This window comes from Sinocyclocheilus grahami, unplaced genomic scaffold, assembly GCF_001515645.1.
Source record: "Sinocyclocheilus grahami isolate Dianchi unplaced genomic scaffold, SAMN03320097.WGS_v1.1 scaffold141.1, whole genome shotgun sequence".
Lineage (NCBI taxonomy): Eukaryota > Metazoa > Chordata > Actinopteri > Cypriniformes > Cyprinidae > Sinocyclocheilus > Sinocyclocheilus grahami.
This window is the reverse complement of record NW_015505320.1, coordinates 437642-464006: the sequence shown is the minus strand read 5'-3', so window position 1 is coordinate 464006 and position 26365 is coordinate 437642. Positions and strand designations below refer to the sequence as shown.

The window sequence follows — 26365 nt, the reverse complement described above, 5'->3', positions numbered from 1 at the left end:
TTCAAATTGGTTGTCAGAGTAACGACAATAATTTGTGGAGATTCAGTGCATTGAGTTCCACAAATTATTGTCGTTACTCTGACAAATCTGAATGCATTATTTGTAAGTTGACTGATAAGATAAACATTTTGCACAATTTATTATCTGTAATATCATTGTGTTCCCACTAGATGCTGTATAAGCCATATGTAACAATCTCTAGTAGCTAAGACATTGCACATAATTGACACATAAATTAATTTTATTACATTTGGATTTGGATGCATGTTTAGATATAGATAAATTGCCCCCCTGGCCTTTGTCAATCATGGCCTCCTAATATCCCCAACCACTTGATTGGCTCTATCTCTCTCTCCTCTCCACCTGTAGCTGGTGTGTGGTGAGAGCGCACTGGCGCCGTCGCATCATCCAAGTGAATGCTGCTCACTGGTGGCGGTTGAGGAGAGACCCACCCCCCCCACATGATTGTAAAGCGCTTTGGGTGTCCAACAATACACAATAAAGCGCTATATAAATGCATGATTCATTCATTCATATTGTCAATGGCTACTTTTTTGTCTTTATCTGTTTTTTTGTTAAAAAAATTTGTTGTTGTTTCTTGAAACATTGATTTAAAGGGTCAGTTATTGCATTATTATTTCAGTCAAGCCCTTTGTTACCCCAAACTACATAGAAAAGCTTGATCAGTGGCATAAAAGTAACCAATGAGCCCACTGATTTAATGGCGTTGTTGAGCACTCCGAATGCAAAATTTGCATGCAACAATCAGGCAGCAATTGACAGCACTCTGATCCAGTGGCATGCAGGCATCGTCAGATTGATAGTACTCTAGTTGAGATGGTCCTCACTGCAGAACACAAGATCCAGGGGGCGAGTTCGAACACTGCCTACTTTGCATGCAACAAGCTCTCCAACACGCCTCCTTCCTTCAAAGCTATCGTGCTCTCAGTCAGCACAACTTCCTACGCAGCATTTCCACAGAATCGTAATCACCTGTGAGGGAGGCGGAATAATATATTTGTATTAGTTTCTATTGGTCGCCGTAGACTTTGCGCGCAGCCGCGTAGCGCCCGCCTGTAATGAGTCAGTCCTGTGCTGCTGCGAGGGGACAAACTTTCTGCAAGTGTTAGTTTGCTTGGCTTGGAAAACTAGTTTACAATTCTGGCAGTGGTCACTGCATTCTGCTGTACTATAAACGAGGAAGGACAAAATGTTAAATACTGTTACTGAACGCTACGAAGCGTTTTTTAAGCAGAAGAATGTAGTAACGGATTTTCTAGCGGTTTTAGAGGAAAAAACTGGAGTTCAGAAACAGTACATTGCAACAGGTACGTGACTGGTTTTAATCTTTGGTTTGGAAGCAGCTTTAATTATTTAGTCAGGAATACATTAACCTATGTATTTAAGCTGTAGCCTATTGGCTATCAGCTGTTAGGCTTTGTTGGGCTTGTGCGAGTTGAAATGTTTTTCTTTGTAAACATTACAATTGAATAGGCTATTGATTTTCTTGAGAAAAGTATGAGTTTATTCTATTCATACGTGACTTAAGTTAGTGTCACCCATATGTAAAGACTTGGTAAATGTTGCGAATGAGTGTAAAGGGCACTGGGAGTCATGCTGATAAGACCAGGAAAGTCTGAGTCATTTCTTCGAATCGGTTCTTTTAAATTGCGGGTTCTGAACAAAACAACGATTCAGCGGATCTTTTGTATTCCCCGACGTGACTTGGTATAGGCTATTGTGTTCTCTAAATTCAATTGTAGAGACATATTCTTGTTTCTTAAAGTTTTAGATTAAGATTTTATTTACAAACGCTTCATAGTTTGAGTCGATGAATTGTTGAAGCTGATTCAGGTTGTTTCGTTGAGTAGACCGGTTTTGAGAATCGGTTCACTCGATTCATCAAAGAGCTTCGAATTAAAAAGGAGTCATTTATGTATCAAACATTACTCTGCTTTGCGTGTCTGTGTGACAAGAACAGATGCCGCACGATCAGTTTTTACCCCCGAGGGCTATCTGCCATTTCCCTGTTGCATTTACATCTGTTTATCTGTTATTGCTCTGTTTTAAGACCAAAAAACCACATGCTGGATTGAGAAGCATCAAGCAAATGATCTATCAAGTGCCATTATCAGATGCGTTATTGGGTCCAATTATTCAACTGCATTGACTGGTTACCTAAAATATCTATATTGTATGGTGTGGCTGTTCCTTGCAAGATCTCTCAGGGTCTAATTTCTTCTACTAATAGCCACTCCCAAGGGTTATTTTTAACCATGTAGTAGCCTATGTCCTCAAGTGCCTGTGCAGAATTGCAGTGGCTAGTCTACATAATTAAGACATCTTTCCATATGTTCACATATAAACAAATAGGCAGCCTTTGTTTGTGCTTCTTGCATCCTGTTAGGTGTCAAAACTGACACCAAACACAATGTCATCAGTGCTCCTAAATGCCCTTCTTCATTTGAATAATGGCAGTGATCATGTGTCTCTCTTTATTCTGCAGGTGCAGTATCTATTGTGGCAGTCTATCTGTTATTTGGATATGGTGCCTCCCTTCTCTGCAACTTGATTGGTTTTGCATACCCAGCGTATGCCTCGTAAGTATGCATGACATGTCAAATTTCACAAATGTCTAGTATGCGTATTGGTGCAGATGCTAGACCTGGAGAAACGCACGTGTGTTTGCACAGCACAATAATGAGAGCAACCCACACTGACTGGCCTGTTTTCACATGCCATTTTGTTCCTCATACAGCATCAAAGCCATTGAGAGTAACAATAAAGAAGATGACACCAAATGGCTAATCTACTGGGTGGTTTATGGACTCTTCAGTGTGGCTGAATTTTTCTCTGATATCTTCCTCTTTTGGTTTCCCTTTTACTATGCTGGGAAGGTAAGGTGTTTTAGTATCAAAATATATTTATTTTATTCTTTGAGTGTATTTGCATGTATTTTGGAGATCTGTTTTAGAAGCCATCCACCTTGCTGTATGTTAGCTTGCTGTAGTTAGGACTGTAAATGTATTGGTATGTAGGTCATGCTGAGAGGTTTTGCATAGTGTATATTTAGTATGCCTGACTAACTGCCAACTCGACCAACAGCCTCATTTCAATTTTGAACCTTGTTGTAAATTTGACTGAGTGCTTTATAGCCAATTTATACATGAACTAGCAGCTGACTTAGTTGAGCTGAGATCTTAAATATGCATGTTTTTTTTTTTTTCAATTTCAGTGTCCTAATTAAAAATCATTCTTAATTAGATGTTCACTATGGCATGATAAGTCCATTAAATTGGGAGAGTTTGATGTGGATGTGCTTAAAATAGATGATAAAGCATGTATTGATTAGTTTGACATAGGTGAATTGTATGTCAAGGCCAAGCGATTGTTTGAGCACAAAAACAGTGAATCGTTTACAGGGGCCGGATTCACAAAAAATCTTCTTAAGAAATAGATTGACATTTCTTAGTGAAATTCCATGACGCTTGCAAGAATGTTCCTAAGTGTACTTCATGAATATTTCTTAAGAAGTTCCCATTTTCCTAAGAACATCTTAGGAATTTTCTTAAGAAAAAAATCACAGGCTTTGGCATAAATGATTGGTTCTCGGTGAAGAACTTGCATGTTGTATCTGTGTGTGTGTGTCTGTGTTTGTTTCTGTGGGCTGCTACAATGAATGTGTCCTGTGTATGGCCACTCTAATATGATGAATGTTGCTGAAAATTGTTGTATTTATATGCTAAGATTAAGGTTACTATTTTGTAGAGTTGTTTGTTACTGAATTCTGAAATCAGTAAAGTTGTCATTCATAATCATGATCGATTATTGCTGTTTACATTCTCAATCATCAGTGTCACTTCAGAGAACTGGTGCAAATCACTAGTGATAGTAACAAGCATTGTAGTGTTACGTTGTAATGCTTAATTATAGCAATTAATAAGAAATAACCCAGTAAATTTCTAAAATATCATATCTCTATTTTATGACAAATTTTTTTTAAAATTAATTTACAATGATTTTTAACAAGATTAATTTCAAGAATTTGAATTTTATAAAATTTTTGTCTTAAGAACAAGAGAAAAGATAAGCATTTTTTATAGTGGTATTTTTGGGAATACCATTTTTTTTTAACATAAAAGAAAGTAGGAAGGAAATAGCAGTTAAGAAGAATTTCATTCTTAATGTTTCATGAATTTGACATAAGATGTGTTGACGTAAGCCTTAAATGTGGTTTACATTTCAAATAGACATTTTTTTTTAATTAAATATTTTAAAAGCTTAATTTGAATACTGTTTTCTGTAACTCAGTGTTTTAATATTACCACATTTTAGAGCATTTGAACTCTGATCATATTGTACATATTATACACTACCTTTCAAAAGGTTGAATTAAATGTTTTTAAAAGTGTCTTATGCTGACCAAGAATTTAATTTAACTTATTTTTAATTAATTACACTTAAATTACATTAAAATAAAGTAGTTACTAAATAATAATAATAATATGTGAAATGGTGAAATTACATTTTTAATATAATTTTCTATTTTAAAAAGTTAAACATTATAATTTTTTTTGGAAACTGTGATACATGCTTAAGTTATGTAGTTTGTTTATTTAATCGAAATCTGAATAGAAAATAGAACAGCTTGGAAAAGATCCGCATTTATTTGAAATGGAAATCTTATTTTTGAACACAATGGCAGCAAATGTGTAGCTGACATATATGTATTTCAGTGCCTGTTTCTGCTGTGGTGCATGGCTCCGGTCTCCTGGAATGGCTCTCAGGTCATATACACACGTGTGGTGAGACCTTTCTTCCTCAAACATGAAGCAGCATTCGACAATGTTGTCAGTGACTTGAGTGGAAAGGCCAAGAGTGCAGCAGAGAGTGTGGCAAAGGAAGGTAAACCATAACATCCTGTCATCAGAAATCCATCATCAGTTCACTTTCAGTCTGTTATTAAATTAGTGGTTTTGTCTTATGTAATACTTGACTTATTAATTTAGTTTTGCATTGATGTCTTCATGATCCAACTTAAGGTCTGTTTTCCTCTGCCTTTTCCCAACAGGCTTCACATTGTTGAACAGTGATAAGAATAAATGATTCGAAGGTGGTGATATGAAGAATAATTTTACCAGGAGCCTTGTGTTTACATTTGCCTTTTTATTTTTGACTACCATATTGTTTGTCACTAACCCCACCGAAATTATTCATCTTAACTGCATCTGAGCCAGGCAGCACAATCAGCTCAAACATGGCCCTTAAATGTTCTTGAATTAAACATATTGTCCAAATTTGAATTAATAGTTTGTTTTTGTTACAATACTTGGAACTTTAAGTGGTTTCTGTTGTGTCTCAGGAAAAGTTATTTAATTTTGTCTTTTTAGTGTATTTGTTTTGACCTTGAACAACATATGTTTTGATGGTAAATTTGCTGGCTCTGGATGATAACTATGCATTAGTGTGTTTGTCCATGTCATATCTCCCTTTGTGTAATGTGCTTTTAGGCTTGAACAGATCACTTGTGCTGACATTTATGACCTTGAACTTCAGACTTTGGAAGGATCAGTTTTGTGTAGGAGTCTTAGGTGGCCCATTTATGGCTTCAGTGATCTAAGTAGTTGAGTGTATGAACTGCTTGGGTCTGAGGGCTCACCTTGTCTGTGTACTATTTGTTTTAGATGTTGGTGCTAGGAATGGCTTCACACCCGATTTGCCAGTGCTCCAGTACACAAGTCGGAAAACCAAAATGGACGCATCTGTTGTTAGCAGTACCAGTCATTAAAACACATAAAAATACATATTGTTAATTTGAGACACTGACATACAGAAGTGCAAATAACCAGTTTGACTTACTGTTGATGCGCTGAGTAGCCATTTTGGATTCTGTAGTCAAAGTTGTTGCCATTCCTCTTGAGTTTCTGAGTTGGAGCTCTGACTCAAGGGGGCATTCAAAATTTCTACTGGAATTTGAGTAGAAAAGGTATGAAGTACAAATTGAGGGTTACGACTCGAAGGAGATGTCATGAGAGATTAAGGTAAATATAGGGACTGATTTTGTAGACTGCTGTTTTGGGTCATTGTTGTGTGGGTTTAGGTTAAAAAATGAAACCCAAAAATGGACTCCATGAACGTACGTGCGCTCATTGGCGCCCCTTCAGCTGGTGGCCCCCTAGGCGACCGCCTAGCTCGCCTATGCCTAGAAACGGCCCTGCATAGCCCATTGAAGCTGTTAATAGGCTATGTAAGATATCAGTCGGAGCCAAGGGTTCCCTTTGAATTTGGGTTTTTTAAATTTATGAGTAAAATCAATATAATATTAGGCTACATACAAACAAAACTCAAACGTGAATTAAAAAACTAAGTTTCTAATGAGATGACAACACAATAAGTAATCTGAGGGAACCCATGGCGAAATAGCCTTTTGGCCTTAAACATTCAACATCTAATTTAGATTTTTTATTTTTTTTTGAGATTCAGCTACTAGGCCTACAAATAGGACTGCAGTGGCGTAAACGTTGAGGCAATAGGAGCGCACAATTTATTTATTTATTTTTATGATATATATATATATATATATATATATATATATATATATATATGCGCGCAGTGGACAGTGTAGTTTCTGGTTCTGGAGAGTTGCAGTTAGAATTTGAGTGCGACTAGAGTTGTCTGACTAAAACGCCAGGCACAATAACTTTTTATAACTCTACATGGTCCTTGATTTTTAAATATCCAGTTTTAGCCTTGCTATGAATAACTCTATTAGCAGTGTAATATTAAACATAGTTAGGGTATCAAAGCATTACATGGGTATTAGAAAACACAGTATAATATTTCCTTTTGGCTGTTAAGTTGTTATGCAACAGAGCTGTTATGCTAATCAGTTTTTTTCTGTAGTAGATAGAGAAATATGAAGCCATTTTACACCCTTTCAGTATGCTGACCCTGAAAAGACTTAATTATATTTCCTTAAGCTCCAAGTTTCTGTAAAAGAAAACAGGTCATTGCTTCATCAGTAATTTTTTTTATAACAGGAAATCCTGGAAGCAGTAATCAGTAGATAATGTGTACTTTTGCTCTTTTTAGTACACCTGTCACAACACTCACATTCAGCAAAAAACTGCATTGTCATAGTTGTGAATGATTAATGTCAATAAGATTTTACTGCGTGACATTTGTTACTGTGTGACATTAATTGTTTACAGTCTTGAAATAATTTAAGTAACTTATTAAGAATCTCATTAAAATAAACCACTAACAAACTTTGGTGTTGATGTGTATATTGTAAAAGCGTGAGTGGTTATTTTGGTCATTTGATGTTCTAATTGATGAAACAACATTGAGTCTGTGCACCCTTTCCCTTTAAATTCAACATACAGTAAATATTTACTGTGCTTGAAATAATATTTTTTCATACTGTACGTTAGAAAGAAGGTCAGAATACATATGCTATGGATAACATGAACATTTTAACGTGATAACCCTAAGATATTACATCCTGCTGTACAACATGTTTGTTTCAGTATCCTTTTTAGTCTATTACAGTATTATTTCAAGATATGAAGATTGTTTCCTTACAGCATTAATGAAAACTGTGTGTGTGTGGTGAGTGAGTGAGAGAGAGAGAGAAAGAGACCGAGACCGACCACAAAACCAGTCATAAGGGTCAATATTTTTAAAGTTTTCCATTGATGTATGGTTTATTAGGATATGACAATATTTGGCTGAGATAGAACTATTTGAAAATGTGGAATCTGACGGTGCAAAAAAAAAAAAAAAAAATCTAAATATTGAGAAAATCGCCTTTAAAGTTGTCCAAATGAAGTTCTTAGCAATACATATTGCTAATCAAAAATTACGTTTTGATATACATATCATGGTACACTCTAAAAAATGCCTGGTTAAATACAACCCAGCACTGGGTAAAATATGGACAAACCCAGCGATTGGGTTATTTTCAACCAACTGTTGGGTTAAATGTTTAACCCAACCTTCTGGGCATTAACCCAACTGCTGGGCTAAAACAACCCAAGTTTGTCCATATTTTACCCAGCAAGTGTAGGAAATTTATAAAATATCTTCATGGAACTTGATCTTTACTTAATATTCTAATGATTTTTGGCATAAGTGAGAAAATCGCCTTTAAAGTTGTCCAAATGAAGTTCTTAGCAATACATATTGCTAATCAAAAATTACGTTTTGATATATTCATGGTACACTCTAAAAAATGCCTGGTTAAATACAACCCAGCACTGGGTAAAATATGGACAAACCCAGCGATTGGGTTATTTTCAACCAACTGTTGGGTTAAATGTTTAACCCAACCTTCTGGGCATTAACCCAACTGCTGGGCTAAAACAACCCAAGTTTGTCCATATTTTACCCAGCAAGTGTAGGAAATTTATAAAATATCTTCATGGAACATGATCTTTACTTAATATTCTAATGATTTTTGGCATAAGAGAAAAATCATTTTGACTTGCATACATTACATACATGATATGTAATATGTATTGTTGGCTATTGTATAACCATGCTACTTATGACTGGTTTTGTGATCCAGGGTCACAAATATCCAGGGTAATATACACTTTCAGAAAAAGGTTTCCAGGGGTGGTATCCTTTCAAATGTACTAATATGTAATATTTAAAATACTAATGTGAGGCAGACTGCAGAGATGTTGCTTTAATACCTTAGGGTACAATCCAGTGACAGCTTTGTACCTTTTTAGAGTGTATGCATTTGGATATTAATATGCAAGAGTGTATGTGCAAATATAGAGGTCAAGTATCTGCCACAACACAGAGTGTGTACAGTGTTTAATTAGGCAATGACACTGAGTATATGCAATATTTGTTCAAGGAAGGTAACAGTTGTAGTGCAAGTGGGAGTTCAAGTGTACCATTGGGACTCCGAGCAAGAAGTAAACAAGGGTGTGAAGCCCTGTCTGATTGTTTAATCATGTTAAAAGCTGAGCTGAAGTGGAACAGCGTTCTCAGGTTACCTTTTTATTGTAAGAGGAATATGAATGGTAGTGGAGATGGCATACTCAGTGCACCTGTTACAGCAGCAAGCAAACTGTGTGCTCACTGAGATATGAGCCATGGTAATAATGTTGAAGCATTTTAATAATTTACACAACACTTTGCTTTTTTTAAGAGCAGGATCAGTATTGGTTGTCTTTAAACTTTTTGAGATAATGGCCCAGGCGAGGGATAATTGAAAGGGAGAAAGTTCCACAACATCTTGAAGTAAAAGTATTAATGTATGCATAGTGTTGCCTTTGCTCTGTTTCTTAATATAATATCTATCCGTTTTTGACAATGTAGTACTGATTATTACAGGAAGAGGGAGACAAACTGCACCACTGATTTAATGTGGCATCTGATGTAATCTGTCAAAACCAAGAATTAATCCGAATCTTTAATTAGTTAATCACATTGTACAGTAGAGAGAAATTTAAATGCATAAAAATATCTTTGCCCACTGTAGAATATCCTAAATGTAAATGTCTGAATACCTCCTAGAAATAAACAAATCGCTTACTTAAATCATTCGCTCTAAAGCCTAACCGAATTTTCTGTGTTGTTGTTGCTTAGTATTTGACATGGCTTTTCACAATTTAATTTATTTTTATTTGTAGGGAAATACATAAAAGCATGGGCGAGTATTGAACATAAAGGCAGACATTATTATGAGGTGACTAATATCCACATGCTGTTTGCGGCCAGGCCTCCTGCTTCGTGCAAGCTATTATCAAATTGTACACCCCAGCCTGTCTATTGTGATTATATTTGGTTGTCTACCGCCTCCATCTCTCCACACAAAAAGAGTATGCATGTTTAATAAACTCCCAGTGTTAGTTTATACAGATTTAATGCTTACTGATCCGAGTTCTTTATTTGGTGAGGTCTTTGTTAGATACTGTGTAATTGTGCTGTTTGATACCAATACCTGTTAAGTATTATACACAATATTCTGTCAGTTACTTTTACGGGAATGTGCCTTCTGAAAGATTATTGTCTAAAACTGAGATTATGATGGGCCACCCTTCAGGTCTAGCTGCCAGACGAAGAAAACGGAAACTGCACCATTATCCGCTAAGATTCAACACAAAGATTCAGTCTGTGACAGGGACTAACATTCTTCTATCTGCCTTGTTAGCAACAGCCAAAGCACCTCCAGACTCAGAGAGAAGGAGCACAAAACACTGTAAAATTTTTAATATACTTTAGACACCATTTGGGGATCCCTTAGATTTTTGTTCACACCTGGACTCTCTGGAAAACCTCTATAAGACACTTAAAATGTATTTAGAAAAATCTTGAGTACACAATATTTGAGGCAACTTTAAAGTGGTTCTGCCTTAGTTGCAGTCTGAGGAACCACAATGGTTTGTCAATTTTCTTTTCATTTTTAGATTTAGTCTCCCTGTATTTTTTTTATTTACCTTAATTACCTTATTTTAAATGTTTATTTAAATGTGTTTTTTATATCAAAGTTATTTTAAACGTTTTTTTTTTAATGTATGTTTATTTGTAAAAAGTTTTATTTATTTAGTGTTTATTAAAATTTATTTTTAAATGTATTAATTAACATTTGTAACGTATTTACATTTATTTTAACAATTTAAATATTACATTTATTTTAAAATATATTATTGCATTATTTCAGTTTCATGTGTGTTACCATGATGGTGTTTAGTGTTTGTGTGAATGACATTGTGCTCCTTCTATATATGTTATTATTTAAAAGCTGCTTGTGATGGGCTTTGGTTCATCATGTGACTTTCTCATCACCACCTGCATTGGGTGGTTATCAGTGTATTACAAAGGTACAAAACGGATTTCAGTACTTCAATAAGGTTGGTGTACTTCAATAACATTATATCAGTTAATGAAATTATGGTATTTAACTGTAAATTTAAGTTAAAACTGTAAAACCTAAAACGTTTCTACCGTATTTTTTACGGTAAAATTCCGGCAACCACAGCTGCCGTTTTTTTACCGTAAATTTTACGGAATATTTTTTCTTTATTTAAATGTATTTTTTAAATGAAATCATTTAAAATTATTTATTTAAAATTATTTACATTTTTATAAATGTTATATTTACATTTTTATATCTAGGCTTTTTATGAAACATCTATCTAACATTTTGAGTTTCAGTGCTTTAAATGTAAAATAATTTTAGATTTGTACTGAATTTTGGGAGTAGTTTGTATTCAAATTCAGTAAAATGAGAGACTGCACTGCATTGATAGGTGCTTCTGTTATTTTATCCACCTCCTGTAGGCAATACGTTAAAAATCTCCCACCTTCTATCTGAAGCAAGTGGAGATTCTGAGGAGGAGGGTGTGTGTGTGTGTGTGTGTGTGTGTGTGTGTGTGTGTGTGTGTGTGTGTGTGTGTGTGAGAGTGTGTGTGTGTGTGTGTGAGTGAGTGAGATACAGAGAGAGGGAGAGAGAGGACTGCCGTTAAGATTGGACTCTATCACGCTTTCATTATTAGTCTAAAATGCTTTAGTACCTTATTAGCGCAGGCTGTCATTCATCTGTCCTGTCAGTCAAAGATCAGTCACGCGGGATACGTTAAGTTCAGGTAGGTGAGTCGAATCGCGCGCCGATTTATGAAATCAATTCATTCATGTAGTGCCTTTGGTATATTGTGTCTTTTTTTTCTTCTTTTTTTTTTGTATAGAGCACAGCATAAGCAACCCGGACAAGCGTTACACATATTTCAGTTAGACTTTGACTACTGAATACTTGCAGCATTTTCTGTTTTGTGTGGAAATCGTTAGCTGCACTGACCATAACTGTCATGATGGCACATAGTACACATAGTAACAAAAACGAAAAAAATATTGAACACGATTCTAAATAAAAGCTAGCTTTATGTAGCTACATATAGACATGTGAATCGCCGCACCACCCGTGCTATGGAGAGTCGCTTCTTTATGAATGAAACGGGCTGCGTATGATATGGTGATGCTGAACTCATAGTTCACTCCTGTGTGTGTCCAACAACCGGCCCCATGATGATATAAAACGTATAAGATACACTGGTGCAAACTGCCTGCAGTCTTAGAGACCGTGGGGATTTCCATTTACACGCGCTAGGGCTTTTACATAGCATATACATTTTCAATGTTTGGTAAATGTACGAGTGTGTGCGACAAACAGTAAACCAGCAGGATCAGTCATCCATTTAATTGGAAATATATGTAGGCTAAATGCATGTAACTTTGCATCATTAAAAATGCCTTTTTTGGATGACTAAACGGCTGAACGTATAGCAACAGTGGGCTAAAGAGTCTTATTTGGTTGTGCAACGTGAACATTGAGAAGAGGATCCGCGCGCTGCTGACGTCCTCTTGGGTGCATTAGTATAATAATATATCATCGTATTGAGCCAATGCATGACCCTCATGGTAGTCTTGTTGCGGAAGATGATGCAGCAGGCTGCGCTCATAATGGAATCTAATGCAGCAATTTATATGGAGACTAATTCACAGACGTGCATCAGTTTTTAGTATTGCACCAGAGGCAATAATAGAATGCTGGAACGAGCTGAATGAGAAAAGGGCGAAGCACTTTTCCAGTAGCCTATGCTTTTATTAGTAACAGAAGTAGTAATAGTAGTAATGTTTAAAACCTTTTAGGCATCCTCACCTCATCTGGCCTATAATGGAATTTAAAGGTGAACTCAGTCATTATTTGCTAATTAAAAAGTTTTGCAGATAAATAAGCTGTACATTAAATTTGAGTTATAAATGTTACGTGAGAGGACAACTTAAGTTGTAGGCCTAGAAAAAAACTTTTTAATGGAGCGGGTCGCCCCTCATGGATGCTTCCATGTTGACTTCACATGACCTGGCCTATCATGCAATAGAGTGCAACAGTTGGGTTATGGTTGCAAAATTGATTAAGGGAAACTGATTTTAACAATATCTTATACACTTTTAAAGACAGACTTGCTGTGATCTCAAAGGTTGTTAACTGATGGCCTATTATTTTTTCCTTGTCAGAGAATGGATGTGGGTGGTATGAGACCATAAACACAAATAAAGGAAAGGACCAAAATACTTGTTGCAAAGCATCAGCGAATCACAAACTTAATGCATCCTTGCCAGTAGATCTCACTATGAAGCCCAAAACTGTTGTAACTATTGGGACAAATAAGAGATTAACAAAAATTTTGGATGTATCCCGGGGTTCCTCAACTCTGGACCTCGAGATCCACTTTCCTGTAGAGATTAGCTCCAACCTGGATTAGACATACCTGCAACTTTGTATAAAAGCCACTAGAAGGCAAGCCTGCAACCTTTAGCCAAAAAAAGCGTAACGACTAATGCTACTGCTTCTGCTTTGGCAGTATGTGGGAAAGGCGACCAGAGGCCCTTTTCTTTTTCTTTTTTAATGGATGTCAATGGAGAAGAGGCTCCACTACTCTGAATAAACAGCTTTTTAGAGGAAACAGCTAATCATTTAATGATTCAACAGGCTATCGGCTAATCTTCAACATGTTTTACACTAAATTATACTTTTGGATTGAACTATTTTTAGAGTTTACACCATAAATTGCCGTTTTATAAGAGAAGTCACTGACTTTTTGCAACAGGTGGGATTCATCTTACAGCACTTCTCATTCATTCCTATGATATCTGTAAACGGCGATTAAGTGTTGCACAACTCTGACTGAAATTTAGTGATGTCAAGGCTGTAATGTGATTGGTTATTAAGGCACATGTGATCCAAGTTGACAATTACACTTTCTACAATATTAAGTAATACACACCCTCTCATCTCCCAATAGTAAGTCAATCTAGTCTGTTTGTAGTAATCCTGAAGACCTTGATTAGATTGTTCAGGTGTGTTTGATTGGGTTTGGAACTAAACTCTGCAGGAAAGTGGATCTTGAGGTCCAGAGTTGAGGACCCCTGATGTATCCGAAATCTCCCCCTCATTCACTATTCCCTACATTACTCCACTAATATAGTCTTCTTAATGAGTCAATGACAACAAGTAAATTAGGACACTGAGTGCACCAGAGGTGCAAGGGTCACCATCTTCTCACAAGATGCAAGAATTCATTCAGCAGCGCTTTCACAGTGGTTGGGTATTCTTTAGCACAGGGGTTCTCAACTCTTGCCCTCGATGTCCACTTCCAGAGTTTAGCTCACCTTGATCAAACATAATGCTTGTAACTTTCTAATAATCCTGAAGACCTTCATTAGCTTGTTCAAGTGTGTTTGATTAGAGTTGGAGCAAGAAAAATTGACCTCAAGGACCAGAGCTGAGAACCCCAGCTTTAGTGTAGTGTTGAGTGTACGTTGGTTCCACCTTTGAGTTGCAATGTGGGATTAAATGAGTGCACTTTATGTCCCCTCAAATAGCACTATAAGGGTATAGGGTACTGAGTGCACCTTTAAGAGTGTATCACTGTATTGAGGGGGTCAGGTGTTAACCTGGTGGGTCTACTATATATTAGGCCTGTTCTTCTCTCTTAGAAATCTATTGTGACAGATTGGTCTCTGCTGCTCGTAAAAACTCTGAGCTCCGGCTGAGACAGCCCTGCAAGAGCTTATAGTGAGCAGGCCACTTAAGAGCACAGCCTGGGCCTGGATTGCAGTTTGACAAGATGTTTTCTTCTTTTAGTCCACTACTACGAGGCTTTGCTTCTGTGTGCACTCCTTGACAGATGCATAATGTATAACCAAGTAAACTAATGTTACTTAGTTGCCACAACCTCCTGTGTGATTTAGGAAGGAAATGAATGGTTGTTTTCAGAGCAAACCGTAATATAGACTAGAAATTAGGGGAGAAACAATACATAAATATGGATTGATGGATCAATCAAATGCAACGCTTAAAAAAAAACTATATATATTTTTAAGATGTACCAATTTGACACTCTCATGTTAGCCACATCTGCACACAAATGCATTTTACTGAGCTGTCATCAAATATTTGACAAGTTTTCACTTTATTCTTGAAATGTGTTTTTACGTATATACTACATGTATATATACATGTTTTTTTCAACAACTGGAGTGGATACTAGATTTGCACATTTTAGAGACTGAAAGAGTTTCTTGACTTTTGTTATTGCTTTTCTCATTGCACAAGCCAATAATGAGCTGTCATCAGATGATTAATGATATCATTATATTTTTATATTAATTAAAAAACGTAAGTATATTTTTCGTGTGAATGTCCCAGTTGGGTTATATGATTTGCAATTTCACGGGAGTTCAATTAAATATTCATGTTATATTTTAGGTATATTTGTGAGTTATGTAACTGGTAGTATAAAAAAGTCACATAATATTAATTATATCAATCGCAGACCCCTGAATATAATCAAAACGCAAATGTATCACAGCATGTTTTGAGGTATCGGCAAATATCACTTGCTAAAAGTATCAATGTTAGATCATATTCATATCGTCTGATTTACACCCCATGTTAAGAAATCTGTCTAAATCTGTGTTAACTAATTTGTTCTTTAAATATATTAAAAGTTTACCTGGAAGACGGATGTAGCTCAAAGGGGAGAGATCAAACCATGTGACTGTTTCACTCTCATAAAGACTGCAATTATCCTTGAAATTTATGAAATGCTCATGATGAATTTAATAAGCATGCTTATTTGAGATTAACTGATTAAGTATATAAACTCATAGACATTTACCACCCACTTAACCTCAACAGTTAAGCCGAGAAAATTCCTGCCTAGAGAGCTGCAATGTTACAATTAATTCGAGGTGTAGCAGCTAATGGAGAAAAGGTACTAAGCAACCGGACTAACCAACGGCCACATGCATGTTCAAGTTCTCGGGCAGCAAACCTCCAGTCATTTGCTAATGATAGTAAATTAATCAAGTTTATTTGTGGAGGACAATCCATGCATTTGATTTAGCTCCTTACACCCTAAGGCATTGTAATGGCTGAGCATAATGTTTAAATGTAAATCTCAGTATTAAGGTTTTAAGATGCAGGTTGTCTGCCAGTGTGTAGGCCAGTATAAGGGATCAAGCACAAAGCCTCTCAAAAAAACCTAAACTTTATCATCTCAGGATAAACTGCAGTTTACAGTGGCCTTTATCTAGTTCAAAGATCTGACATGATCTCTAAGCTAATATATCAGACCTTCATGCACTCTGTCCCTGAGCTCCGGCCTCGTATCACAGGAGCTTTGCTTTGTGGCATGGATGCATGCTGGGAATTTTAAATCCTTTGAATTGGGTCACTGGAAGCACATGCAGCAGACAGACGAGGTAAAGCACAATGATTAGCCTCTAAGCCTAGTCCACAGAGGAGCAATCTGTTTGACGGACTGATCGACAAGAGCAAGAGAGATGTTTCTTGCAATGCTGGCAGGGACACAGTAAAACTGCAGAACACTTATGGTAAGGTAAAACGCAACAGAGCAATTAGCCAGTCAGCTGAAGCTGTCATGTATAGTCATTTGTTCTGAGTTCATGAGGCTGGAGAGTACCATTATGGTGTCAGGTATATTGTTAACATGTATTTGACTTTATTGATAGTTGCTTGTTGTTACTTTTAAATGATTTAAATGATTACTTTCTGTCTTGTGCTTCATACTGTTTTATGCATATTAAAATCCTTTATTATTATTATGGTAGGGATGTATTTAAAGGCATTGTTCACCCAAAAATGGAAAATTCTTATGTCATTCTTGTATGACTTTCTTTCTCCTGTGTAATACAAAAAAATATATTTTAAAGTTTTTTTTTTTGTCTGTACAATGAATGTCGGTTCCAGTGTTATTTTAAACTTTATTGACTTGACTATTGAATTGTATAAACAAAAACAGTTGACAGACGACAGAATTAATTTTTTTAGGTACTATTCCTTTGAAATCTACATAAAGGTGCTTCAAAAGATTCTTCAAGTGATGCCATAGAAGAACCATTTTTGGTTCCACAAAGAACCATTCAGTCAAAGTTTCTTTAAAGAACCATCTCTTTCTTACCTTTTTATAATCTGAAGAACCTTCTTTCGCCCCAAAGAACCTTTTGTGAAACAGAAAGGTTCTTCAGATGTTAAAGGTTCTTTATGGAAACATTTAGACAAAAAGGGTTTTTTTTTTTGTCTGTACAATGAATGTCGGTTCCAGTGTTATTTTAAACTTTATTGACTTGACTATTGAATTGTATAAACAAAAACAGTTGACAGACGACAGAATTAATTTTTTTAGGTACTATTCCTTTGAAATCTACATAAAGGTGCTTCAAAAGATTCTTCAAGTGATGCCATAGAAGAACCATTTTTGGTTCCACAAAGAACCATTCAGTCAAAGTTTCTTTAAAGAACCATCTCTTTCTTACCTTTTTATAATCTGAAGAACCTTCTTTCGCCCCAAAGAACCTTTTGTGAAACAGAAAGGTTCTTCAGATGTTAAAGGTTCTTTATGGAAACATTTAGACAAAAAGGTTCTTCTTTGGCATCGTGAAGCACCTTTATTTTTAAGAGTGTAGCATGTCAAGTGTTTTTTAAATATGCTCTATAAGGTTAATTTTGCTTTCAGTATATGCATTAATTATGATTTTTGACATATTTGGAAATGTATTTAAAAATTCTCATAATTAATTAATAGAATCTGATTAGGCCCAACTGACTATATGAAGGCAAATGTGTTAGATTTAGTCAGGCCAGTATTTATTTACAACTCTGTTTTTGATCTAGACAGAATTTTCTCATGGCCCTGCACAGCTGAATGAGTGAGTCTGGGCTAATCCAGCAATATTTGGCGCAGAGAGATGGCAGATGGTATATGGGGTATTTATAGGCTGTATAGCCCTGCTCCCCTTATGAGTCCAATTTTTTAGCTGCTATACTGTAAACACTGTATGATACACAAGCACACGTCTGTGGCATAAAGACCCAGCAGTGATTTCTTGACAAAAATAACTTTGTAGAGTGTTGGACATTTTGCATTTAAATGAAAGATTTAAAGAGTTAAATCACCTAAAAATTTGAATGTTGTCATTATTTATACACTCTTGTGTCATTCCAAACCTGTATGACTTTCTTTTTTTTCTGTGAAACACAAGGGAAGATATTTTAAAGAAAGAGAAAGTCATACAAATTTGTATGGAAGACCACCATTCTGTGGTGTTTTCACCACAGAATGAAAGAATAAAAAAGGTCATTGTGACTTTATATCTGGCTTTAAAAAAATTAATAATTTCTACATCTTGCAATACTGTTTTTTCCCCCACCACAGAATAAAAAAACAAAAAAAGTAATTGCAGCGTTTTATTTCACAATTCTGACTTTTTCCCCTTGAGGTTATATCTAACAGTTTAGACTTATCTTTTCAGAATTGCATGATCACAATTACCTTTTAAATTTTTTTTAAATGCAAAAAACAAACAAACAAACAGAACTGTAAATCTTAATTCAGAATTCATAGAAGAAAAGTCAAGGACAAGAGAATGAATAAATGATGGCAGAATTTCATTTCTGGGTGAACTATCCTTTTAAATTCTTTGTATTCAGTTCTAAAGTAAATCTCTTCTCAATTAAATTTCTTCATTATTGCAGTGCATCTGGATATTTTATCTGAACAGCAACCAAAAGAAACACTTATAGACATACTCATCGATCTGTTTTTCCCCTTGTTGTTTGACTAAGTTATTGTTTAGAAATATCAATTTTGATCACAGTTACAAAAACCCCTTCTGCTTAGCTTTTATTTGCACCACAAGAAATAGATAATGATATAATACTAAGTCATGCACATAATGGCACCAAGGCTATTTTTCCATTTCCGTACCCCTCCCTCTTCCTATTCGTCCCACTCTCCCTTTCTCTTTCAGTCTGCACATGCAGTAACTAACACTTATACCCAAGTTTGATTTCCCAGAACACTGACATTGGTCTCAGATACAGTGTGAACACTAATGTGCGCATGCCTCTCTATATCCTGTCAATGTCTTTAGTATGCAGTAAAGCGAGGCATATCTGATTCCCACAGAATAAGAGTAATTTCTGAACCGAAAATACTTTTTTCCTTCAATAGAATATTGGTATCCATGGGGATATGACAATGGAACTGCCATTTATGGCAGAGTGAAAGCCTGGTTTGACTGATAAGGAGAAAGCAGCTCTTTAGACAGTATATTATGCTGCAAAGCTTCTCACTCAGATTAGAGCAAACTCATGCTAATGGACTCGGCCTGATGGGTGTCCTCTGGAATCTAATGCAGTGATTCACTTTAAAGGGCTGTTCGCACGCTTCAAAAACAGATAACAATAGTGAACAAAAAATAGTGTGGAAACAAAATTTTTACTCAGAAATTGCTAGTAATTTTCACAATTATGAAGAATCGGCAAGTAGAACAGTGAATTAAAAATGAAATTTTTCAAGTAGAAAAACTGAAATCTATCTATCTACAGTATGAATTTCTTTTACAGTTTTCTCATTCACTTTGGCCCGCTTTCTGAAACACTCTTAACATTCTCTAAACTTGGTAAACTTGACTGCTTGCCCAGACCGAATGTCAATTTATTGAAATTGCTCCTAAATAATTCTTTAGCTATTAGTAAACATTATCCAGCGAGGCCTATGTGATATCAGCAGAAAAGGAAAGTTGTTCAAAACAAACTATGAAGAACTTTTAATTTGTTTGGAATAACATGCACCAATGATTCGCTCACAATAAGCCCAGAAAGCAAATACAGGGTCATTTGTCTATATACTGTTGTTTCCGACTTCTGTATGCATGGTCCTGGAGTGTGTGATTTGCAAACAGAACCGCCACCATACTGAGCCCGCACTTCCATTTACTGTGATTGTTTAAGAGCATGTGGCACGGCGCCCGTGTGCTATTCAGCGAACATTTCTTTTCGAATCCTAATGTCTGAGTGATATATTCCACATTCACTTCAGTAAAAGCAAGGTCATTCCCAATTCTGGCAGCATCAGCACATTGCTGTGAGAGAGCTTGGGAGAACCTTGAATGAGGGACATGCATTATAATCTCTCCTCGTGCCAAACTTAATCTATAATAGAGTTTGGCTGGAGTAGCGAGACGCTGTAACAGCATTAATAAGCTCAGCGGCTCTCTGGACCTATAGAATAGATAACACAGCACTCCAAGGGAGATTGACATCAATCACAGTGCAGAAACAAGTGTGACACCTTAAGAGGGGCGAGAGGGGAGCACCGGCAGCCTGTCAGAGGCCTGAAATCCGCAGACACTAACATTGATCAAAGGCTCAGTGTCCTCTGCTCATTGATTTGACAGCGCGCAGAGTGAGAGAGAGAGGCGGAGAGGCACCAGGGCTTCTCTCAGATGAGAGCTTGACTGCTGTTGGGATTGCTGCACCCTGCCAAGCATGTCGCTGCACTTTAAGCCCTGAGTGCAAGTAGCCTGGTGTCATAATGCTGGATGAAAATATGAAGCAAGCCAGTTTTGAGAGACAGTGGTTTCACATAGTTTTTTTTATTTTCAGAACCTTGATGTCCTTTTTCTGACACAAAACTTTTTTGACGGAAAAAAGTAATCACTTGCAACAGGCTGTCCACCTTTCAAAACACTGTATTTTGCATTAATATCGTTTACGAAACCTTGCACTTGCAGAATGTTCAAATAACTCATGAATTACCATATGAACATTCCTTTAGATCACCCATACACAAGATATAGATTCACTGTGTAGTTGTTTGTACAATCATTAAAACTGTAGTACAAATGATGCAATGCATGTTTTATTATGGTACTACACTCAGACAATGAAGGTTCCAAAAGGGTTTGTGCAATGGAAAGGTTCCATAGATGTTAACGGAATAGTTCGCCCAAAAATGAAAATTTGCTGAAAATTGATATACACTTTAGGCCATCCAAGATGTAAATGAGTTTGTTTTTTCATTGAAACAGACTTTGAGAAATTTAGAAATACATCACTTGCTCACCATTGGATCCTCTGCAGTGAATGGGTGCCATCAGAATGAGAATACAAACAGCTGATAAAAGCATCGCAATAATCCACAAGTACTACACGATTCCAGTCCAACAATTAACATCTTGTGAAGTACAAAGTTGTGTGCTTGTAGTAAAATATGAGTCCTCTATCTAATATTTCTTTCTGCAATGACAAAGCCGTTTTGTCTGAATCAGGAGAGAAATATGCACACATCAAGTACTGTTTAGTAAAAGCAATCCAGAATAGTTTTAAATAAATATGTTGGGGGATTTTGATGTGAGAGGACAACAGGGGATGGACGTTTTCACTGGGGGAAGCATTATTGTGGATTGTGGACTTGTATTTTGACCATAAGCAACTGTTTAAAGATAAAATGACTTAATTATGGATTTGTTTATTACAAACACTCAGCTTCCAACTTCACAAGATGTATACTGATGGAATGGAGTCATGTGGATTACTTGTGGATTATTGTTTTTATCAGTTGTTTGGACTCTCATTTTGACGGCACCCATTCACTGCAGAGGATCCATAGGTGAGCAAGTGCTCAAAATGTTCAATTTGTTGGGTGAAATATTAGATGCCAATAAAAGAGCCTTTATTTTTATACGTGTGCACATACATCACTTTAAAAAGACTAGCATAGAGAATACACAGTATTCAGTAAATCATTGAACAAATGCCAAAATTAACAGTACTAATGAAATAAATAATCACACTTTGAATCAAGCTGTATTATAATCAGCTCAAGGTTTCTGAGACAAATAATGTCTGTCATGTCTGCCATCATATGAATAGTATATGTGATGCAAGTTCAGCAGAAACTTTGATAGAACTGTGGTAGTTTCATTGAAGGTATCTTTCAGCATCCCTCGTCTGCTGGTGTGAAATTGAGGTATTGATTACTGAAGTTGAAATCGGTGTAAAGCCTGGAAATTGTGTTCTTGTTTGCTTCTGCATAATCTATACACAATTCAATGTGTGTTCTATGTTTGTGGTTTGTGGACACTGATGGATATGGTCTGTGTCTTTGCTAAATTATTCATGAGAACATTAAATTGCACATATAAAAGCTTATTTTAAAAAATCTAAAACCTCTTTTACTTTCAGACTGATACATAGTGCTTCAATCTGAATGCTAGTGTGCTCAGGAGCAGAAAACTGTTTAACTGTTTAGAATTATTGTTTTTGCTCTGAGGCAATAAATAATGCACTGCTATAAACTGCAGCGAAAGCAAGAGAGTGTCTGAGGGCAAAGCACAGATACATTATGATGAGTTGCAATGTGATTTCATAATAGCATGATGGATGACAAGGCTCATGTCTCTTTCTTCAGAAAAGCCACTTGAGTCCTGTCTGAGCAAAACATCTCTAAATGTGTGTGTGAATCATACCTGTAATTTTGAATTAGATAAATATCCAGTAAATAAATTATGATCATGTTAAATGTTTAAAGCATAATGGATTTAAATAGGATATGTGATGAAGTGTTTCCGGTCACTAGCAATTTTTTTGTATACACTGAACACATTGTGTGACATGCCACAATCACAGCCAGTCAGAATAAATGTGATGTTTCATTTACAATTATTATTCTTTTTCATTTTTTTTGAGGAGTGAGGTTTCATTGTGGACATGGCTACTTGTTGTGAGAAATAGAACCAAGCATTCATCAGCATGTTTGGTGATTGATTAAATTTTTTTTGCTTGTCAATCATTCCTGTCAATCAAGAACCTATTCATTGACATTAAAGTGAAATTACTGAACCTACACATAGGAGCCTGAGAAAAATGCTCATTTTAGAAGAAAATTTCAAAAGGCGCTTAGAGGCTTTTTCATCTGAACTCTTCACATTTTGTATTAATACGAATCAAATGAATTCATCTTAAAATAAATGGGTACATTAAAATATATAGTCTTTAGGAAGAGGGTCCATATACACTTTAAAAAACACATTTATTTGGGAGTGACGCTTGGAGAGTATTTTACATTTCAGTTTTTCTACTTCAATATTTCAAGTTCTATTCAAATAACTTGTTACTTGCTATTAATTTAACTGTTTGTGAGTAAAAACTGATTCTACACCAAAATTATTTGAGGGGTATATTTGATGGTACTTGGAATCAAAATGTTCGAAAGCCCCTGTACAATACATAATCATCTAAATGTTTCTTTTCCCTCTGTTAGGTCTAGAAAGCGAGTGGCGCAGCTGAAGGCCCAAGATGCCCGAGCAGAGCAACGACTACCGTGTGGTGGTGTTTGGAGCAGGGGGTGTGGGGAAGAGCTCCCTGGTGCTCCGTTTTGTGAAAGGCACTTTCCGGGACACCTACATCCCGACAGTGGAGGACACGTACCGGCAGGTGATCAGCTGTGACAAGAGCGTCTGCACCCTGCAGATCACAGACACAACCGGCAGCCACCAGTTTCCTGCCATGCAGCGTCTGTCCATCTCCAAGGGTCACGCATTCATCCTGGTCTACTCCATCACTAGTAAGCAATCCCTGGAAGAATTAAAGCCCATATACCAGCAGATTCTTGCTATCAAAGGCAACGTAGAGAACATCCCCATCATGCTCGTGGGAAACAAGAGTGATGAGACTCAACGGGAAGTGAAGACCGAGGATGGAGAGGCCCAGTCCAAGATCTGGAAGTGTGCTTTCATGGAGACCTCGGCTAAGACTAACCACAATGTCACTGAGCTTTTCCAGGAGCTTCTCAACTTGGAGAAGAAGAGGAACATGAGTTTGAACATCGATGGCAAGCATTCTGGGAAGCAAAGCCGGGCTGACAAGCTGAAGGGGAAATGCAGCGTCATGTAGAGCGCTTGTTAGAGACATGGTGAGATAAAGCGGAGAGATAGAGTGATAAAATAACAAAGGAAAGGAACTGAGGGGGAAAAAATTAATGGAGATGGTGTTATTTGACATTTCATGCTTATTTCCGATAACAAGGATTTTACACTGATGTCTCAAATTTCATCCTTCACCACAGTATTTGGCCTTAACAAGCACTGGCCTGTTCATATTGCCTTGTCTGTTTCTATTACAGAGCATCGCCACCATCTCTCACATCTGAGAAAAATTCAGACAGCAATCGTTTGCTAAACAGCCCTTTTTGAGTTCATGATGCAAATATTTGTATTCAATGGTTGCTCCTGCATAGCTAAAGCAGTCAGGCTTTATATCGGCCTTGAGATGGTATCCAGACATAAGACTTTGCATAATGACAACTAAACGTTTGTTTTGTATATTTATTCAAATTGAGTTGAGCAAGTAGCATCAGTATGAGATTATATAACAATATAGTCAAACCACCCTTTAATACTTTACTACAGGTTGTGTAGAATCCACTTATATTTGTTGTCCTCATAAAATTTTGATGATTAATTTTGCATGCCCTCGTATCTTAAAAAATACTAACCGATATTTAGGACAATGATTTTGTTAAACATTAGCAAAATACCAGAGAAACATAATGCTTTGTAAAATTATTACCTGCAGTGACATCAAGGCAGATCAAAAATCTGAAAGCATATAGACACTTCATATTTCATGCAGATGTATACATGCTTATGTAAAGCAGCAAGCACTCATTATAATCATCATCTCTGGAATTCAGCTGCTCAAAATTGAGACACTTCTGGCCTCCCTAGTAATTTAGAGTGAGCCAGAATCTCCATCTTCTTTTTTTATGTTTCTCAAGATTAACTGCTCATATTTTATAACTGTATAACTGAGACAATAACAAATGTAGTCAATCAGAAAATGAATGCATTTGCAGGAGGTGCATTTTGGCAGCAAAACTAAATCGAGGAAGCAAGTCTTCTACCCTATTTACAGAGACTAATGTGAACATTGAAGAGTATATATAATATGGCCACCTGAAGTTATAAGAGTTTTAGGATAAAGAAACCAAATATTTAATGTTCAAACATTTCAAATGTATCCCAGAATTAGCCGTTTTTATTTACATCACTGTACCAGACATTACAGGAGTTTTTGGGTTGAAACAATTCAGTTTATGTGTTCTCAGTGACCCTTATAAGAACGCCACCAACCTGTTTCAGTTTCCGTAAGAGAATGCAATCACACTGCAAATCAGCCTTTGACAAAAGAAAGCTTCAAAGGGCCTTGATTGTATAGCATTATATTTTTATTTAACCAGCTGATTGCTTTTGTACACTGATGTGAGAAAGAGCCCGTTTAATATGTTTTCAGGTTGTGCATTACAGATCTGACAACATTGTTTATCCATGTTGTGCTGGTTTGCTATTGAACAGGGTACACCAGAAATGAGTATAAAAAGAAAGCTTTACACATCAACATTTCAGAAAACTAATATAAATAAGACAGAATTCATATGGTTTATTTTGTTAGACTTGTAAATTAAGCAATTTTGGTGACATTATAATCCTGTGGTAAAAAGCGACTTATTAAAAATAAGTATATTAAACACTCAGATATGAATGATAACATTTCACACGAGGAAAACCATACATTTTATTTTGGGGCAGGTAGAAAAATAGCATTATAAATAAGTAGAAGTGTATTATATCCCACCCCCTGTATACAGTAGCTATAATGATATACTGTGACAAGCATTGAAATAGAACAGAAAACAATATCGTCAGTCATAGGCCTATATAGTTTCCGGTTTGCTGTCAGTTAATATTATGACTCAGCCTGTTGCCTCTGATTGATGTATATATGATTAATATTTTAATATTAGTTCCCTGGATGCCACACCAACACATTCATCCCCTTAAAATGGTGCTATAATTTACCACCTCCCTACTGGTGACAGCAGTTCTGCTCTGCATGGTTTATGCAGTCATATCATGATAATAATCCCCTCTTTTATCACTCTGCAGAGTTTTGCTGATTTATGGCTTTGTAATTTGCTAAATTCAGAACAACGCCTCATCCATCTATCGTGACTGTATTCGAATCCATTATACCTGAATCTACGTGTCCAATCTCTATAAAGCCCCCCTGCGTATGAGTCACACTGCTGATACCATCACACTCTGCAAGCTGCATGAGAGGAAAACTGCAGAGCGTCTTGCATTTTACATGCATGGGAAGTCTGCGCTCTCTGTAGAGTGTCAGCTACCTGCAATCCTTTCGGTTGGCTTGCCTCCGCAATCCCAATGCCCACCAGTTCTGTGTATAAAATCATTTTTTGAACACATATCATGCACATTTTATTGTAAATATTTGTAAACTGTATGTAAAGAATATGACACTGTAAAGCAGGGGTCTCCAAACTCGTTCCTGGAGGGCCGGTGTCCTGCAGAGTTTAGCTCCAACTTGCCTCAACACACCTGCCTGGAAGTTTCTCGTATACCTAGTAAGACCTCGATTAACTAGTTCAGGTGTGTTTGATCAGGGTTGGAGCTAAAC

At 36.4% G+C, this 26365-nt stretch overlaps 2 protein-coding genes across 3 annotated transcripts; both read left to right on the top strand.

The window, feature by feature from the left end:
* The first annotated feature begins 989 nt into the window (after nucleotides 1-989).
* Nucleotides 990-5194, top strand: LOC107591448 (receptor expression-enhancing protein 6). Its single transcript, XM_016280591.1, has 5 exons — nucleotides 990-1328; nucleotides 2507-2600; nucleotides 2759-2897; nucleotides 4737-4905; nucleotides 5072-5194. Exons 1-5 carry the CDS (start codon nucleotides 1211-1213, stop codon nucleotides 5104-5106), a joined length of 555 nt encoding a protein of 184 aa, XP_016136077.1. The 5' UTR covers nucleotides 990-1210; the 3' UTR covers nucleotides 5107-5194.
* A 6378-nt stretch (nucleotides 5195-11572) lies between these two features.
* LOC107591332 (GTP-binding protein Di-Ras1-like) lies at nucleotides 11573-26249 on the top strand. 2 transcript variants are annotated; one of them, XM_016280458.1, is made up of 2 exons: nucleotides 11573-11606; nucleotides 23151-26249. In XM_016280458.1, exon 2 carries the CDS (start codon nucleotides 23186-23188, stop codon nucleotides 23780-23782), a length of 597 nt encoding a protein of 198 aa, XP_016135944.1. In that variant the 5' UTR covers nucleotides 11573-11606; nucleotides 23151-23185; the 3' UTR covers nucleotides 23783-26249. The 2 variants fall into 2 exon arrangements, with proteins under 2 accessions (XP_016135944.1, XP_016135943.1); XM_016280457.1 differs by lacking the exon at nucleotides 11573-11606 and adding an exon at nucleotides 16308-16416.
* The last annotated feature ends 116 nt before the right edge of the window (nucleotides 26250-26365 follow it).

Excerpts from the sequence above, each read along its gene's own strand:
- LOC107591448 (XM_016280591.1), top strand. The coding sequence starts at position 1,211 with ATGTTAAATACTGTTACTGAACGCTACGAAGCGTTTTTTAAGCAGAAG. Across the intron at positions 2,601-2,758 it reads GCATACCCAGCGTATGCCTC|CATCAAAGCCATTGAGAGTA; the intron begins GTAAGTATGCAT and ends TTCCTCATACAG. Across the intron at positions 4,906-5,071 it reads AGAGAGTGTGGCAAAGGAAG|GCTTCACATTGTTGAACAGT; the intron begins GTAAACCATAAC and ends TTTTCCCAACAG.
- LOC107591332 (XM_016280458.1), top strand. The coding sequence starts at position 23,186 with ATGCCCGAGCAGAGCAACGACTACCGTGTGGTGGTGTTTGGAGCAGGG.